The following is an 18,693-nucleotide window of genomic DNA, read 5'->3' as shown; positions in this document are numbered from 1 at the left end:
TGAGTGCTCATTGCAAAGATCTCATCCGCGGTGTCCAGTCATTATCTCGAAAACAAAATGTCGAATTACAATAATGTCGAATTACAATAATGTCGAAAACAAAAATGTCGAATTGTTTTTTTTTTAATTTACATGTTTTTTTGGGGTTCCGGTGGTAAAAAAAAGGGGTAAAACATAAAAAAAAAAATTAAAAAAGGGGGGTTGGGGGGGAACCCCCCCATTTCGAATAAAAATCAACAAAAAAAAGAAATTCGACATTTTTGTTTTCGACTTTATTTTTTCGACATTATGACTTTCGACATATTTGTATTCGAGATTATGACTATAAACCCTCATCCGCAACCTGGCCTCTGGCACCAGAAGAATGCAGGATGCCATGAGGCCCAGCAATCTCAAGAACTCGAATGCTGGGAGACTCTGGACAAGCTGAAACTTGTGCACCATCTGCTGAATGTGATGAGCCCTCACCTGGGGAGAAAAACACTGCCCCAGGGACGTGTCGAGCACAGCTCCGATATACTGGAGCCTCTGAGTTGGTGTCAAATGGGACTTCTTTAAGTTGAGGGAGAAGCCCAGCTTGTGGAGGGAGTGGCAGGTGACGGACAGATGATCCAGGACTTGCTCAGGAGAGCATGCCCTGATCAACCAATCGTGCAGGTAGGGGTAGACGTGAATTCCCCCCTTTCCTGAGGTGCACTGCCACCACTACCATGAGCTTGGTGAAGTTCTTTGGGGCAGAGGTCAATCCGAACGGCAGGTCCTAAAACTGAAAGTGTGAGTTGCCAACCACGAACCTCAGGTACTTCTTGTGCTTTGGATGTATCGGCACATGAAAATAAGCGTCCTTGAGGTCGAGAGACACCAACCAGTCCTGAAGTTGAAGGGCCAGGAGGACTTGAGAGAGAGTAACCATCTTGAACTTGTCCTTCCAGAGGAGTTTGTTCAAACCGCGCAAGTCCATGATGGGTCTCAAACCCCCGTCTTTCTTGGAAATAAAAAAATAAGGGGAATACCATCCCTTGTTCCTCTCCGCTACAGGCACCAGTTCTATGGCGCCGTTCTCCAGCAGGGATTGAATTTCCTGCGCAAGGAGTGGATCCAGTCTCTTCAAAGAGAGATTCCCCGGTGGATTGTCTTGAGGCCTCTGCCGGAAAGGAAGACAGTAGCCGTGGGTTATGATCTCCAGAACCCACACACCGGAAGTAATGGCGTGCCACCCTGCAAGATGCTGCGCCAGCCTTCTCCCAACCGGCGAACCACGGGACATGGCCTTATGACTGAGCTGAAGTGGCTGCGGCGTTGCCTAAGGGCAAAGAAGCAACAACCCAAACGGCCTTGGCACCTCGAGTACCTTGGTTTCCACCTCTGGCACTCCTACGGTGGCCCCTTTGACTGGCAGCTCTTCTCGTTTTACCAAAGGATGAGTAATAACGAAAGGAACCTCCCCTCTATTGCTGTCCCCTAGGACGAAAAGGCAGAGGATGGTGAACTGCAGCGCCCAACAACTTTGCTGCAGCTTGGAGGTCTGCAACCTCTCAAGGCTCTCGTCAGCCTTGCTGCCAAAAAGATGTTCCCCGTCAAAGGGCATGTTGAGGAGCCGGGCCTGCACATCAGGAGCAAACCCCGACTTCCACAACCACGCAAACCTGCATATCATGGTGCTCGCGCCATGAACCGGCTACCGCAATCTGCCATGTCCAAACCCGACTGAACGGCCTCACACATGGCATCCTTGCCATCCTGAACCATGGCAAGGAAACCATCACGTTCGACCCCTTCGGGAATATGTTCAGCCGCTAAGGAAACACAGTTCCACAGAGTGTGCGTGAAACGTGACAAGGCACATACGGAGTTGGCCACCTGAAGCGCCATACACTTTCTTCGCCCAGCCGTCAAAACGCTTGTCGACCCTATTCGGAGGGAGGGTAGGATACGACGCCTGCTTAGCCGCCTGCACCACCAAACTCTCCGGAGTGGGGTGCTTGGTCAAGTAGCAGGGGTCTCTACTGGCTGGGCAGTATTTTCACAGCAAACACTTGCCCAATGCCGGGAGACTCTCCGGAGCAGTCCAAGCCGCCACCACCCTCCTCTGTAGAGCCATATGGAATGGCAGTACCGGGTCAGTTGGTGGACCTTGGTCGAGGATATCCGTAAGGTCATCCCGAAGAAAATTCCCTAGGGGAGCAGACCATCCCAAGTACTCGGTGACCCTAGACATAAGGCACCGGTATGAGGAGTCGGCATGAGTGCCAGGCTCAGGCCTACAAAACTCCAATACCGGAGAGGTGTCCAGCCCACTGGCATCGTGCAGGGACTACCGCAGGTCCTCAATCTGGCTCTGCCCCAAGAGAATCTCGTCTGGCACCGTATCAGGAACCATGCCATCATCAGAGCCCACATCCACCTCTGAAATAAACTCAAGATGGCGATAAGAAGGCACAGAATGTGGAACAAAGCCATGCTTGACCTTGGCCAGAGCCTTTCTAGGAGGTTCCACTGAGCCCCGCGGTACCCCCGTCAAAACTGCCTCAAAAGGCGTCGAGGGCGTCGAGTGAATCGGCGTTGACGCCGAACATGGCGCCGACAGCATCGATGGCGTTGACACAGGCCTCGAGGCCGGAAGCCCCGAGCGTGTCTCTCGACAGCCTGAGCGCCAATGGCGTCGACGACTTCTTCAGAGGTGGGGTCTCGAAAGAATCCGTCGACAACCTCGGCACCACCGGCGTCGACGTCTTCCTTGAAGACACCACAGGTGCACACGGTCTCAAGCGCATCGAGGACCGGGACCTGGACCAGGCATGACGAGAACGATTCCCCTTGTCCGAGCGGGACCTCTCCCGTGAATTGTGCCGACTACCCGAGCCCGAAGGCGTGCGAGCAGTGTCTCTCGACCAATCGTGACCGACCCCACTCGGAGGCGCGGACGGACCAGTGCCCTGTGATTCGAGAATCGCTAACATTTTCTTCCCGTAGGAAGACCATTTCTCCGGCGTCGCATGCTTGGTGGGATAAGCGACCCGCCGATGGGCGGAGTCCTCGGATGAGGACGGGGAAGGCGACCGATGACGGCGCTTCCGGGAGTGCCTCCAAGAGGCAGAGGAGCGGCAGGACCGATTCCGGGACCGAGACCTACTGGACTTCCGACGACGATGCAGAGAGTCGCCCCTCGAATAGTCCATCGAAAGCCCCACAGACCTCGACTTCCGTGGCTTGGACACCTTACCTACCGACAACTTCTTCTTGCGCTCCCGCAAGGCTTTGGATGTGAGCGACTGGCAGTCGACACAGTCATCCGTTTCATGGGCCTCCCCGAGGCACCAGAGGCAGGCATCGTGCGAGTCCGTCACCGACATCTTGGACCCACAATCCCTGCACTTCTTAAGCCTGGACGGGGGGTGGAAGACGAGGTAGACATCTTCATGAAGAATATACTACACAATACAAACAGGTTTCGAAGAACCGAGAAAGAACAGAAACTCCAAAGAGTAGAGGCCCGCCGAGATCTCCGAAGTGAACACGTTCGCGGAAAAAACGGAACTGAGGCTACGGGCGTCGTGCGTCCTACTTATAACATCCAGTGACGTCGGCCGTCGGAGGAGGTCCTAGAGGGCACCGAATCGACGTCATTGAAGCAGGACGCAGACGGCGAAGATTTTCCGAAGCAGCACAGCTGTGGTGATTACATGTCATAGATATGGAATACGTCGGAGGACCCAGTCCCCTCATGTAACTAGAAGGCCAGTACACCCAACTCCTGATTGGAGACTGTATCATAGATATTAAAAAGAAGGTCAAGATTCTGGGGCTATATCTAGACTGCAACCTTAATATGAAGGCGCAGGTTATCAGTCTTCTGGCCTCGTTGACATATTACATCAAATTACTGTCCCATGCCGACCTTTCTTGTCACAAACTAGTAGGGAAACTCTAGCGGGGGCTTTGATAAGCTCCAGAATAGACTACTGCAGCAGAACAGATTGCAAGTGATGCAAAACAATCATATTTTAGAGGCTATAAGGGATCTGCATTGGCTCCCTATCAAGGAAAGAATTATTTTCCGGTTATTGATGATCTCATTTAATTGCATGAAAAATTCTGGCCCTGGCTATCTCAAGGATGAGCTAGTGCCTAAGACTAGTAAATACACCCTAGGATCAAACAACTGCTCTCTGTTAACTACCCCCACCTGCAGGTTATCACAGGTAAAAATTAGAGTATTTTACTAAGCAGCGCCCACTTTTTGGAACGTTCTGCCAATCAAGCTCAGAGAAGAAACCTTTAGCAGAGTATTTAGAAAGGGCTTGAAAACACACCTGTTTAAATGCCTCAGCCGATTCCTGGATCCCCCTAATCCCACCCACTCTTGGCTATATGTTGAGCTATATAAACTATAAATAAACAATTACCACCAATGATCCAGCTAATTGGGTGAAGAAACCTAAAAGGGAATATGTTTTGAGTATGTTTGAGCTGAAGTTTGCAATTCACAGATGCCATTCAAGTTATTTGTCTACTTCTCTTCCCAGTTGGAGAGGAGATTATTCTCTATAAGGAATTTTGCTCTCCCAATCTAAATCTGCTGAGGGTCAATCCTGTCGCCTGCCCCACGTGTGGGAGGAGGTGAATTTCTGTTTCCCCTTAAGGCCCCTCATCCATGGAATAGTCCAACACCAGACATTAATGTCATAAGTGACTTTTCATCCTTTCCACATGCATAGAAATGTTTCATTTTAGTTACAATGAGCCAAACTTTCCCTTCCTGAATAATTCCCCACGCCAACAGTGGTATGTCTGCCCTCCTTTCAGCAAGAAGATTCAATTAGTTTTGCAGGTTTGCACTTTATGTAGATGTTAAAAAATCAACTAAACACAAAGTCGTTGTTGAAATTCCTGAGAATACTGCAGCGTTTCAACTGAATAGAACAAGTTGAACTGCATAGTGCTTAGCACAGGAGCAAAAAAGCAGCACGGAAATGTAAAGCAGGTCAGGGCCAAACATGGGGTCTCAGTCTGTAAATGCTCACCATGGGGGGTCCATGGAGAATACTTGGTATGGTGCTGCGGCCTCTTAAATTAGCGTGCAATTCGAGTGTTTAGTGTACCAACTTCCAGACGGTTCACACGTGAAGCACCTAGTCCCCAAGCACATGGTTTGGCAATGCAAAAGTTGTCCTCGGGCAATTAGATTCCCTCAACTGCATGTGACATGCCCCCAATGCATACGAGGGACTGTCCATTCATAAATGTGCACTCACTAAGGTGGTCTGTGAATTTTCACTATTACATAAAGAGTTTTTCAGTCTCTCAGGAAGGCAAGTGGGAATTACATCGATGCATAGAAGCGACTTATATATATGTGAAATTTGGCAAAAAAAGTTTCACCTCAGGCACAATATAGTGTTGTCTTTGCCTTAGAAAATAGCCAAATCTATGTCTGGATGTCTTATGCTTAGATTGAAACAATTATTTAACCTGACAGTCACAATGTTCTGGTCCGTCACACCTTCCAATCCACAGGGGTGGCTGTCCTGTCAGAGAAAGTCTGAGTTAGTGTTCATACTGTTGTTCACTTGTTCACTAATCTTTGTTGTTGGTGTGGTCTCTTCCTCTAAAGCTCCAGACAAGTAAGGTTCAAGTGTGTCTCCAGATCTGGATGACTATGGTAAAGAGGGCTTTGGTCACTCAGGTCAGTCTTGCTCACTTCCATCCTCCTTCTGGTAGGTTAGATGGAGTCAGAGGGAGGGGCCTCAGCCACTGCTTCTGGAGCTTGTTGGCCACTTGCTAGCCTCCATTTCTGTCTGACTTTCTCTGGGCTCTGTAACAGTCTCCCCTTCTGGTCTTGCTCATTTCTCTTTGGCATTTCCCTACCTATACCCTTCTAATCACCTAGCACAGTTGCCAATATTAACATCCAGGGTCACAGAATATTTAATTTAAATGTGTACTGGGTGGTATGAACATGCGCATGCAGCCTAGCCTCTTTCCCACTCACTCAGATGGTCCAGGGTGGGGATTCCCAGGCACATCTGCAACATTGGTGAAATCAAGAAGTATGCCTCACCCCATATACACAGAAGCTGAGCAGACCTTGCAGCACTTGGTTCCTTTCAAGCAGGATGGATTCTGAAGGAATTTTACTTTATTAGTATTATATTTTTTACATATCACAAATCTGGCCATGGGAACAACAGCTCAGCCAGTCTGGGGGCTAAGTGTTCCCCTTCCCTCCTTTACCATCCCTAAGTATATCTCACTGCACTAAGTATATCTCCTCTGATATCTGCCTCCCCAGCTATGTCACTGCTTCGGACACCCATCTGAGCATGCCAGACCATGGAAACATTTAGCAGGAGGCTACAAACCTTCTTATTTAAGTAAGCTAGTCAAGTCACAGCTCACTTGCAATATATACACACTCTATGACTGATGTATATTGATCATCTCTGCCCAAATGCAGTTAAGTCTGTTTGGTGTGCGTAAGAAATTTACAAAATCAAAATCAAACCCTTCTCCCAGAGGGCTACACAATCCTATTCAATCCCATGCCCACCAGGTCTGGGGGCACAGTGACCCTGATTTTCCCTGAGTGCGTTCCAGTCACTATTATTCCCACTCAATTCTACTCCTTCTTTGAATGCCTCACCTGCAGGCTCTCTCTCTCTCCTCCCTATCCCTTACATCTCGCCATGATCTACAGGCCCCCGGAGCTAACCCTTTTTCCTCTCAGAACGGGCGGACCTCTCCTCCTCCCTCCTGTCCTCCTCCACCAATCTTCTCTTCCTTGGAAACTTGAGCATCCATCTTGATTCTCTCGAATTAACCACTGTACTCTTTCATGAAATTGGTCACTCTCTCTCCCTCACAATTCTTCACTCTGGTCCATCCCACTCTGTCAGACACACCGTGGATGCTCTCATCTTATCTGACATCCATCTCTCCAACCCTCTAATTACTCCCCTCTCCTGGTCTGAACACTCTCTCCTCTCCTCCCATCTTGAGCTCCCTGGCCCCAGACAATGCCACTACCCGCACTGCCTGTCTCCTTCTCCGTCATTAGACCAATTAAGCATGTGTCAGTTGCTGCATTTTCCACCACATTCATCCGCCTTCCCGCCTCTACCCTTGACTCTCCTACTGTCTCGGCTCTGGATAACCTCCATCTCTCCATCTCTAACACCCTGGACATCCTTGCCCCTGCCATGAAGTTCTGCATGAAGCCTGCCTCCAAGCGCAACTCTTGGTATGAAATTGACTTGGCAGCTTTGAAAAGCAAGTGCAAAGCTACTGAACGGAAGTAGAATGCCTCAAGTACATCCTCTGACAAACAGGCCTGTTGTCTGCTTCAAAGACCATATTGTCTCACCATCCGCTCCAAGAAGAGGTCTCATGTTTCAAGCCTGCATCTCTACAGCAACTAATAACACAGCTGAACTTTTCAAAATATGCATGGAACGTGCCAATCTTACTGCAGTCTTTTCCTCTCCCCTTCCCTCCCAGGCCCTCTGCACTGCTCTTGCCTCCCACTTCTCCACCAAAACTCAGGATATCCTGTCATCACTTTCATCTTCTCCCATCCCCAGCTCCCCCTCTTCTCTTGCCTCCCTTGGCCCCCTCATTTACCCTTTCCCTTTCTCTTCTCCTTCTCTCCCATTGTACTTGATGATATCTCTAGAGCAGTCTGCCCTATGAAAGTCTCCTCCAACCAGGTGCTCCCCTGCTCTTCCAGAACTATCAAGGACAACATCTTCTCTCTTGCCTCCTCCTTGGCTGATGTCTGTAACCACTCCTTTGCCACTGGCTCTTTCCCACAACCCTTGAAGCATTCTCTTGTGCATCCTCTCCTAAACAAAGCTGTCTGCAGATCCCTCATGCCCAGTCAACTATTGCCCTATCTCTATGACCCCTTTCTTGGGCAAACTCATTGAGAAGTTGGTCATCCCACAACTGACCCACCACAACGAAATGGCTGGCTGACTCCACAACCAACAGTCTGGTATCAGATCATCCAGAGACCCGGAAACTGCTCTCCTGAACACCTGTGACGTTCTGCTCTGAAACCTGGACTCTAACTCTCCCTCTGTTCTGATCCTTCTCGATCTTTCTTCTGCATTGACTTGGTCAATCATGCCATCCTCATAAATCGTCTCAGTGATACCTTAGGCCTTATGGACCGGACAGTGGCGTGGCTGACCTCCTTCCTTTCAAACCAACTCTCCCAAGTGCAATTGGTACCTTTTCTATCCTCCATCTCACTCTCTAGCTGTGGCATCCCACAGGGCTCTATCCTATCGCCATGGCTCTTTAACATCTGCCATGTCCCTCTGGCGCACATTATCTCCTCCTTCTCTCCTCACTTCCAGTGTTATGCAGATGACACTCATCTTTCCTTTAAGCTTCCATCCTCTACTGCCTCTCCTTCCTCTCTCATTCCTGACTGCCTGACTGTTATTCAGGCGTGGTGTTCTGCTAATGATCTCGGCCTTGTGGTCATCTTTGACTCCTCTCTCTCCTTCTCTCTGCACATCACGGACCTTGTTAAGAAGTCTGACTTTCAGCTCCACCTCCTCAGAGGCATTCTCCCTTTCCTCACCTTCCCCCCAGAAGCTTAATGTCTCAAAAGCTCTAGTTATCTCTAGGCTGGACCATTGCAATAGCCTCTTCCTCAATCTGCCTCTTTCTTCCCTTTGCCCTCTTCAACTAATCCAGAATAAGGCTGCAAGACGTATCCTTGGCCTCAAGCCCAGGGACCGCATCTCTCCAGCCCTAAAATCTCCACTGGCTCCTGGTGACCGCAAGGATCACATTCAGGACCCTTTGCTTCATCCACAAGCCTGGCTGGGGCCTGGGACCTTGTTACATCCAGCCTTCTCTCCCTAAATATCTCTGTGCTAGAGTTCTTCGGTCCTCTAGCTCCAACTCTCTGCAGGTCAGATGCTTCTCCAAGGAAAGAGTGGGCAGTAGATCCCTCTCCTTGGCAGGAGCCTCCCTCTGGAATTACCTCCCTGCCCCCCTCAGACTTGAGATGGATCTTCTTTAGTTCCGAAAACTTAAAAAGACTTTCCTTTTCTCCTCCTCCTTCCTTCTCCCCCTCCCTTGCTAATGTCCCTCTGCCGCTGCGAAAGATGCCTGGTCCATTAGGTGTCTTACAGAGGCCAGGCCCTCCCTGACCAGTCCTCCCTCATTATCCCTACCAGCACTTGCCCCGGGTACCCTTCCCAGACCAGCCTGAATCTGCCCCCCACCATTCTCGCACTTTTCCCTTTCCCACTTCCCTTGTACTTGCCCTTCGTGGCTCCCCTTAGCATTTGCTCGGACCCCTATTCCCTCCCCTGCCCTACCACCTTTGTCCACCGCCCCCTGCACATTTTGTCTCTGCACTTGCAAGGTTAGAGCATCACAAGACCTAGCATGACCGTTACGGTTGATTTTCCCTTGGTCCTCACCACCCCGTTTTTTGCCCCGTGGCACCTGGAAAAACCTGTGTATAGGTGCCATAGAAATGCACAATAAATAAATTCAAATAAATAAAGTAGACGTTGCACTGACATTCTTGGTAAGAGGAGCCATTGGACATTTTTTTGAGGTGTGAGTTCTGCTGTACATTGGAGATTATCTGTCCAGATTCTCAAAATATTTTTGGCACCAGTGAGGAGATGTGCTAACGCATGTCCTCACTTGTGCGACAAAAAGTATCAGCACAATTCACAAAGAGCATCTGAAAGAGTGCATCTTAGATGGGTTCATTCCAATTCCTTTTTTCCCATAATACCATTTGTGTAAATAAGGGGGCATGTCTGGCCATTTCAGGGCACCTCCAAAATTCAAGTACGGATGTGCTGTAAGATGCCCAGTAATGAAGGGCATTTCCCTGCACCTTTTAAAACAGGCGCGGGAGGGGTCCAAATCATGACAGGGTTGTTTCTTGTTTCAGACCTTGGCATTGTTTTCTTTTGAAGTGGGACATTCACTGGTTAAGCCGTGATGCCACACTAGCTTGTCCATCACGCACACGGGAATGCAATTGATTTTTTGATTTTTATACATTTCACCGAGACAGGCCCTTTAACGACATGTCTCAGTAAAATGCACTCCAAGCAATCACGTGGTTGCTGGGACTCTGTCATATAATAGTGTAATGTATGCAAAGGGGAAGGACAGCACATTTCTGTGCTATTGTCCGGCCCCTCCTGAAATGCTCAGGTCACCTTTGTGAATAATGTGACCTGATCATTTCTCAAAGAGGGTACATTTTATTTTTTGTGTGTGTTTCTGGTTTAAATTAAACTTACACATAATTCATTTCACATGTAATATTTCCATAACATGTCAAAACAATTCATAATTTAAAACATGAATAAAACATAATGAATTCCTAAATCTGCATTTAAATACAAATACCAAAACAATGCACAGTAGAAAAGCAAATATTAAGGCAAGAGGGGGCTATAAGCACATATAAAACTAATGTACACACCTCATTATTTTAAAAAACAAATGTACAGGATACTGATTGTCCGTCAACAATTATCTTTTTAAAATTTCAACGGATTCAAATTGAAGGAATATCTCCTTTACAAATGAAACCAAGGCAATTATTAATGAGACCTTTGTCCCATTCATTAACTTCTCGCACAAACTAGTTGCAACTACCACCAGAGTTGAATGGACACATTTACTACTTCCCCAATATGATTGTTATTAATTGTCAAAATATATCTTTTGAATTTCCATTCATTATGAATAGACATGACTCAGGATTTCTCCTCATTAATGATCAGATTATTATCCCTTAAATATTCTGCAGTCCCATCTAAAGAGTTTTGGAGACCCACCAGGGTTAAATGTAGAAGAATCAAGACATCCGTATATGCAATGCAACATACCCACAAAAAATCCAATTTGGGTGGGAAAACATTTCAATCTTCAATCTGGGTCCATAGATGTGATACGTACGGTTGAAGAGGGTCGGTGCAAGAACGTACCCTGTCTAAGACCCTTCCTAACCCGTATGGGCACAGTAAGGTCCCCTTCCAATTCTAGGCAAATGCAAACTTCATTCTTAGTATAAAATAAGAGAAGCCTGTTTAACAAGCCTGGATCTGTACCCCAGGCCCTCAGTTTCTGACGCAGCCTGTCTTTATCCACTCTATCAAAAGTGGAGGACAGATCCAGGCTTGCCACAAACACAGAACTTCTCCTTCCACTATCTGCCATGGCCAAACACGTGGATTGTACCAACCCACTCACCGACTTACCAATCCCTTTCCTATACCCAGTTTGCATAGCATGAATCCTATTTTCATCCTCTGCCCACCTGATAAGATCCTTGAGTACAAAACAAGCTAATATTTTGGAAGATGTGTCAATAAGTGAAATTGTTCTATAAACCCATTTGCTTTTTTATGTACTGGTACAAAGCTTGCTTGCTTCATGTCCCCGAAAATAACGAGTCCTCCAGCAATTTGAAGGACTAGCATATATAAAATGTTTGACCGCAATTTATTTTCCTCTTTTAAAAGACTGTTGAATATTCTTTCTGGGCTACATGACTGACAGTTATTCAATTTAGTAAGGGCTAGCTTAATAAACTTTCTATCAAATTATATTCCCAGGAGGTCCTACTGCATTTGTCCTCGTTTATGGATGGCTCCTCAATCCTCCCTCAGGAGCATTCTCTGCATTTCTTTCATTTGCACTATTATTTGAGAATCTGACCTTATGAATTTTACATTCACTGAGTAGTTGGCTAAATGACTTGTGTAACACAACAGCGTCAGAATTATTGTTCCATCTGATACTGTGGATGCTGGCTATTGACTCTCTGCTTTGGACATTTTGGACCTGCTGTATTGTATATCCTTATTTCTCTATTATTACTGCTACCTCCCTCTGGAACGACCTCCCGCCGACCTCAGACTTGAGCCGGATCTTCTTAAATTCAGTAAACTTCTCAAGACTTTCCTTTTCTCCTCTTTCTTCTCTGTCCCCCTCTCTTGCCAACTCTCCATCTGCCGTAGCAGCTTGGGATGGTCCCTACAGAGTCATACAGGAGCCAGTCCACCCCCTACCAGTCCTCCCAGCCTCCTTCGCAGCACTTGCCCTCGGTCTCCCTTACCCAGACTAGCCAACCCTGGTCCTTACTGTCCACCGCACTCATCCTACCTTCCCCTCACACTTGCCGCGTTGGCCCACCCAGCACTTATCTGCCCCCACACTTGTGGGTACCCCAATCCTGCACTTCTCCCTCTACCCCTACGCCTTGCACTTACCACCTTGTCATGCACTTGCACAGTAGGATTGTCACAAGGCCAATTTAACATTTTTTGTTGTTATACTTTTTTAATTCCCATGACCCCTCCAAGCCCCATCTTGTCTTGTGGCGCCTTGAAACACCTGTGTATAAGCGCCATACAACTGTCCAATGAATAAAATAAATACAAGTAATTGATTTTAATGCAAACTATGAAGACCAATCAAATTTGGTTCAGGATTTCGATTATGTGTTGCTTCAGCCTGCGACCCGAGCAATCTGATTGGTTGTGGAGCCTGCATACTAATATTTTTTATTTGTAAGGCACTGCATGCACAAATCAGCAGCTTCAGAAAGATAAGAATAGATGCAGAAGGGGACGAGACAAGGCAATGAAACGCGCTTTTAATCACTTGTGTATAGGTGCGTTATAAATGCCACATCATATCATATCAATGACATGGACACATAGCAACAAAGACGGGAGGAAAGAGGAACACAATTATTCAAGAAAGAGGAGAAGGCAGCATTCCAGATTCCGAGTAGAAGGTACATCTGAGCCCAAGTGAGATTTGGTGTAATAAAGTTAATATGCAAGCTGTGGCCTACGGTGCCACTTCTATACCATATGTGCCTCTCCTCTCGGGTAGACCTGTGGGATCATGTGAGAACAACACTGGTCAAAGAGAGGTGGAAGAAAGACTTGCAACTTATTGAAATTAAAAAAACAAATGCAGATTTGTTTGGTTTTCTATTAGCTATATTTTTCTATGTAACTGTTTGTGTTTAACAGACGTTTTGCAGATTTTAGAAAATAGAAGGTTGCTGATAATTAAAAAAAATACAGTTATGCATAAGACTTTCTATGTGTTTTTTTTAAACAATTCCAAATATCACTTTTCAAGAAGTGCTGCAGGATGTGCCAACCAACAGTCACAATGCAAAGTAAATAAATAATGAAAAATGTTGAGACCAATTTTAAGTCAGCAGAGCCGATACATTTCTAATACACATAAGTGCTCTTTATTTGTTCAAACATCATATCGAATGAGATGAAAACAGTACAAGAATGGTAATTGCACTCACCTAAATTTGTTAGCAAGTATGCCACTTTTTCATATACCTACAATGAAAAAATGAAATCTTTAAACCGTGTATTATTTTAATATGAATAGCTTGATTGCAATGCTCACCATTTCTACCAATGTATTACAAAGTTGCATGTTATCTAGTTTGACGAAAGCACTTGAATCAAAACCTTATCACAAACACTGGTGTGGGTGTGGAGGGAATTAGTAACTGCAAAACACATATGGATTACTCATGACAAAGTATTCTATCAACACACGAGGGATTGATCAACGAGGACCAAGCTGTCTGTAAGCAGCACATAGATATTTTCTGGACACATCCCCAGAATGTCCAGCGATTTTTGAAAAGTCACTGCGCACTTGGGTCTCGGGTATCTGGTGGTGGGATTCTGATGTCTGTTAGGGACCTCAGTATTCTCATACACATAGAAACAGTTCAAAGACTACTGTGCGCGTGTGAGTGTCTGTAAAATAATAAAAACATAGTGACGTGCCTCACTAGTCATAAGTGGCAGCTTTTTCATGTTTTAAACCTGCTTTCAAATAATTTCCTGCCTCCCAACCCCAGTTCCATTTTACCGGGTGCCCATTGAGAACACATTGTGGTTAGTTCATTGTGTACAATTACAAAATAATACATGCAAAATTACTCCATTAAGATAAAGCCATAGTATATAGGAAATAGGTCTTACGAATAACCTCCGTAACTCCATATGTACAGTGCAAAACAGTTCTGAGCTGGTTCCAAATGCTAACTGCTTTGTTTACAGCTTTGGCGACCTTTGTATTCTCGGGAAGTAAAATTAAGTCTAGCATGACGTGACGATTTAACAAATGTCTGCCAATAAACGTTCACTTTCAAGGTGCCAGGCTGTCAATTTTAAAATGATCAACTTGACCGTTGTAACCCCTCTTTAATCATCATTAGCCACAAACAATGGCATCTTACACAGCATGTTCTTGAATTGGCCACACTTTGCCCTGATGCTTGTGGATCCAAGAATTCATATTGCGGTATAAATTGTAGTGGGAAAATAAGCCACTACAATTTTTCAAATGTCCCGAGAACATTGTGGGCCTCACATGGATCCAAATACTAGACAGTGTGCACATTCACCCATTCTCCAAATCTGCCTTGTAACACATACCAACTAATTGCATACATTTAGAACAGATCCATTTTAGCTATATCATAGGTGTATGGCCAGTAGAATTGTCAAGTAACCATGCTATCACGAAACATGCTTCCCTTGCTGAATCCTATCCTCCATTTTCTCTATATGGCACCTATTCTCGATTTCCCATCCTATTTTATTTTCCCTTCTTCTTGTCCTCCTGCAGATTAGTGGAGGTATAATATGCCAACCGTCAGAAAAGTGTGACACACTCTAAGACTATGCCAGTGGTGACACGAAGCAGTATACAATCCTTATAAAATAACATACGACAGATGTATTTGGGGAATGCTGGAATTCAAATATGTTTATGTTTCAGTGTTTCCTCCCAGATATATAGCATAAGAGACTTCAAGACACATTCACACTTACTATTGTATTAAATTATTTTTTTCTAAACTATTTGGCTATCCCTTTATGGTTTCACAGTATTCTGTTCAGCTGGGTTCAGTAGATACAAAGGGGAAACGTATCTAATACACTTGTACACTATTATACACTTTTCTACTGAAAATAACACATTTACGACCTACACAGCTAAGTATCAACTCATGTGTATTTACGAGAGACTGAAGGAAATGAAGGAAGCCCTTCAAAATGATCACTTCTACTCTAATTATTGTAAACGGCATAATGGGTGTAACCTGGTATAGGGTGCACGGTATCTTCCTTCCTTTCCCTGTGTGACAGCATGGATGGCAGTGGTGTGATTTACGCAAAACAGAAGAGGTGATGGCTGTGAGGTATGGGTTGGAATGATCCTAACCTCTGGCATTGCTCTCGGCGACCTTCAGACCATTGTTCTTCACCTGCCAAGTCATTACAAAAGGGCAAACACCATATGCAAATCAGCCTTGTTCCCACCCTTAAAAGGTCAGTCCAGCCCAAACTGCTTTGCCCCATCCCTGTGCATGAGACCACAAGTATCCCCAAAAATGGTTCAGCCTTGTTGGGCCTCATCAGTGAGGAGTAGCTTGGGTCTCCAGGTCCAGCAGGCACGGGGCCCACGTCCAGGCATACCCATCCCACTCAAGGTGACTTATGCAAAACAAAAGTGTTGATGACTGGAAGGTTTGGAATGAGCCCTAATTTCTGGCATTGCTCTGGGCAACCCTCCAGACCATCGTTCTTTGCCTGCCAAGCCATTACAAAAGAGGAAAGACCATATGCAAATAAGGCTTGGCTCCAGCCCAAAAATATTGTGATGTCATGAGTGTAAGATCATCTACACAGTGTTGCCCTGGCAGAGTTACAGAGAAGTCGGTTGAAGCTGGCTTCCCGGGTGGTGGTATCCAGTGGATGCTCTGTCACCTTACTTACACTTAACCTATAACCTGACTAAATCTACTTACCTTGAAGACATAACTCAAGAGTCCAGTTTACTTTTGTGCAAGGAAACACTAGAGGGCGTTTGATGAGTCAAGATAACAATGCTACCACTAAAACAAAAATCTTAGGGCCTGTTTTAGAAAACATGTTTCAATGGGACTTTCCCATGTTAAAACATTTTTGTAAATCAGCCCTTAGTCTTCAAAATTTCATTTTTACACAGAGTGTAAAATAATGTATATGAAGGTTACTTCCATCAAGAACTTAGGCATGGTACGTCACAGGTGATTCTACTTGAGGTGGAGCTATAGGGCACACAGATGGAAAAAAACATTGTTTATTTCGACACATGTCTTCATCTTGAAATGTAAGTACAAAAAGGGATACTGCACTCAGTGGACATTCAGAACGAAGGAATATGAAGATCCCCTAAATGACTCTTTGGGATGTCCATGTAGGAAGACTCCAACCTGCACATGATTCTTCATCATAATTCAAAGGACGCTGTGCAGGCTTCGCATGGTATCAAGCAAGTGAATACAGTGACCAGGGAGTCTAGCTAGTAACTTTCAGAAATCTATGACCACGGAATAAGGCACATGTGCATTCATCTGAATGTTCACATGGACAAATCATTGATCAAACATTCCATCTTGGGAATATCTGACAATCCAAACTTCCAGCAAGCAAAATAATGAAATGGGTGGAAGGTTTATAATGCACCTTAGAAAATGGCATTACCACTGTTTTCAGCTCATCTGTGCCATCGCAGAAGGGGACTAGCAATATGCAAATCAGTACTAACACTTCTACAAATGGAAGCAGTCTTTCAAGAGGTGCCAGCCTACATATCCTCTGCAAGAAAGAACAAGTAACCAGAGACATGCTAAAGCTGTATTAGGCGTTGTTAGTGAGGTGAAGTTAGTTCCCATTGGGCATATCCTCCTCAAAGCATTCTTTAAACTGTACCTCCTGGGAATTAATATCACTGTTAAATCTCTTTGATGTTTACATGCATGTTTCAATTAATCTCCTAGAGAAATATCTGGCAATTGTCATATTGGGTAATCATGGCCAGTTCATATGAAAAATGGCAGCTTGTGCCTTACCTTCACACATTCCTAGGTACCCTTCTCTGGGATTTTATACTACCTAGTTCTTCTTTAAAACTTGTTAAAGACTACTCGAATCACATAGATGGTAACCTATGTTGAAGCCATTTAGGAAATGTACTTGAAGTGTTCAGTTCTAATGAAATTCAGATTTCCCCTGACCATTTCAACTTCACAGCTGGTTTGTTTTCACCATCCTGTGCACATTTTTGGTCTCTTGTATATGTTTCCAGATTTCAGTTTGTAGCCACTGGTTCATTGTATCAAACTTTGAACTTCCTTTTCTCTCTTTCTCTAGGGTCACAATGTGTCATATTGTTAGGAGTCCATGTTAAAGGGAATATGCTACAGGCACAATATTCTTTTTAAAACTGGAATATAATACAGAGATTTAAGCAGTGACCTAATAATCAGTGCTCCTACTTTTCACCATCAGAAGTGAATATCTTTTCAACACATCTAGTAGTGATAATGATGAAGGGAAACCTGAAATGCTTGTGAGTCTATACAGTTACCTCTGGACTAGATCAGGTATCCTATCACGTTGCTGGGGGTTCTCCATGATTGACAATACTATCAACCCCTATCCATCCTATGCTTGAGTGACAGTTAATCTTGATGTTCATGGACAAACAACAAATGACATAGGGCTTCCAGATATTCATCATTGGCTAGTCTGGCATTGTGTTTCTCTATTGGCAGAGGCCAACTTCCTTCTGTTGGGGCTGTCAACCTACTGAATCCCGTCAATGCCATGGTGGACTAACTCAAACACTCTTAATTCTCTTTACCCAGACCTTTTAAATCGAATTCAAGTTTGGTTTGGTTGATCTTACATGGCTTTGTTTGCTTTGAAGTACATGTTCTTCCATTTGGTACACGAATAGTTGACACTGACGATGGAAAGATTAAGACCAAGACACATTGTGTCGTCTTGTTTTTTTTTACACCTAATTTCATTCACTAAACTGATGTTGGTAAACATGTGAATGGGCCAGGATATGATCAGTTGAAGTCTATGCTCGGAGATGGGGTTAACAACGTCTGCTTTATGGGGTTATGCATCTGCATTTGATGAATCAAATCAATTGTTCTCTGATTCTACACACTTCTCTCTGAAGAGCTCTCTGATTGTGTGCACTAATCCCTCTGAAAGATGTGAATGTTTTATTCTATTAGATGTGATACTTTGCTACTCCAAGAAGGTATTTGCGTTTGATTTAATATGGGTCTGGCTATTTTATTGCTGGCATTTCAGCATGCTATTTGAAAGGCCTACACAGAATTGTGAAAAATAGTTTCTTCTTTTGATTTCTGTGCTTCTGGAATCTTTCAAGATTGATTGCCCTATTGATCTTTTATAATTTCTCATTTTTCTACCGCTGCTTTTACATTTGTTCTACTGCTTGTTTTTTTAAAATAATTTTGATCTGTAGCATTTGTGTTGTGGCTCATGGTGCAAGAAATGTTATAAGAAAGAGGGGCTTATGCTGCATTATGTTTCCTTTGTATCGGTTTAGTCTAAATCTCTGCTTCTGTACATGGAAAGTGACATTTTTGGGAACTAATCTGGGGCTTCATACCCAGAAGAAGGTACAGACAATATTTACACTTTCACTGACAGCTGTGCTACTTTTGTCAGAAAGTCAGAATTTTGATTCTATCTCTTCGTCCTTTGCAACTCTTGGTTGGCTACCCTTTTATTCTCAAATAAAATAAAATGTTCTCTGTCTTGT

At 44.8% G+C, this 18,693-nt stretch overlaps 1 protein-coding gene across 1 annotated transcript in view; it reads right to left on the bottom strand.

The window, feature by feature from the left end:
• Positions 1–18,693, bottom strand: part of ANO3 (anoctamin 3) — a 2,087,603-nt gene that overhangs the window by 340,634 nt on the left and 1,728,276 nt on the right. Inside the window, exon 17 of the mRNA XM_069623502.1 lies at positions 13,337–13,373. Coding sequence (XP_069479603.1) covers positions 13,337–13,373 — 37 coding nt within the window. The remainder of the gene's footprint in view (positions 1–13,336; positions 13,374–18,693) is intronic.

The sequence above is a fragment of the Ambystoma mexicanum genome, chromosome 11, assembly GCF_040938575.1.
Source record: "Ambystoma mexicanum isolate Mex_15411 chromosome 11, UKY_AmexF1_1, whole genome shotgun sequence".
NCBI classification, from domain to species: Eukaryota; Metazoa; Chordata; class Amphibia; order Caudata; family Ambystomatidae; genus Ambystoma; species Ambystoma mexicanum.
This window is presented reverse-complemented; position numbering and strand designations above follow the sequence as displayed.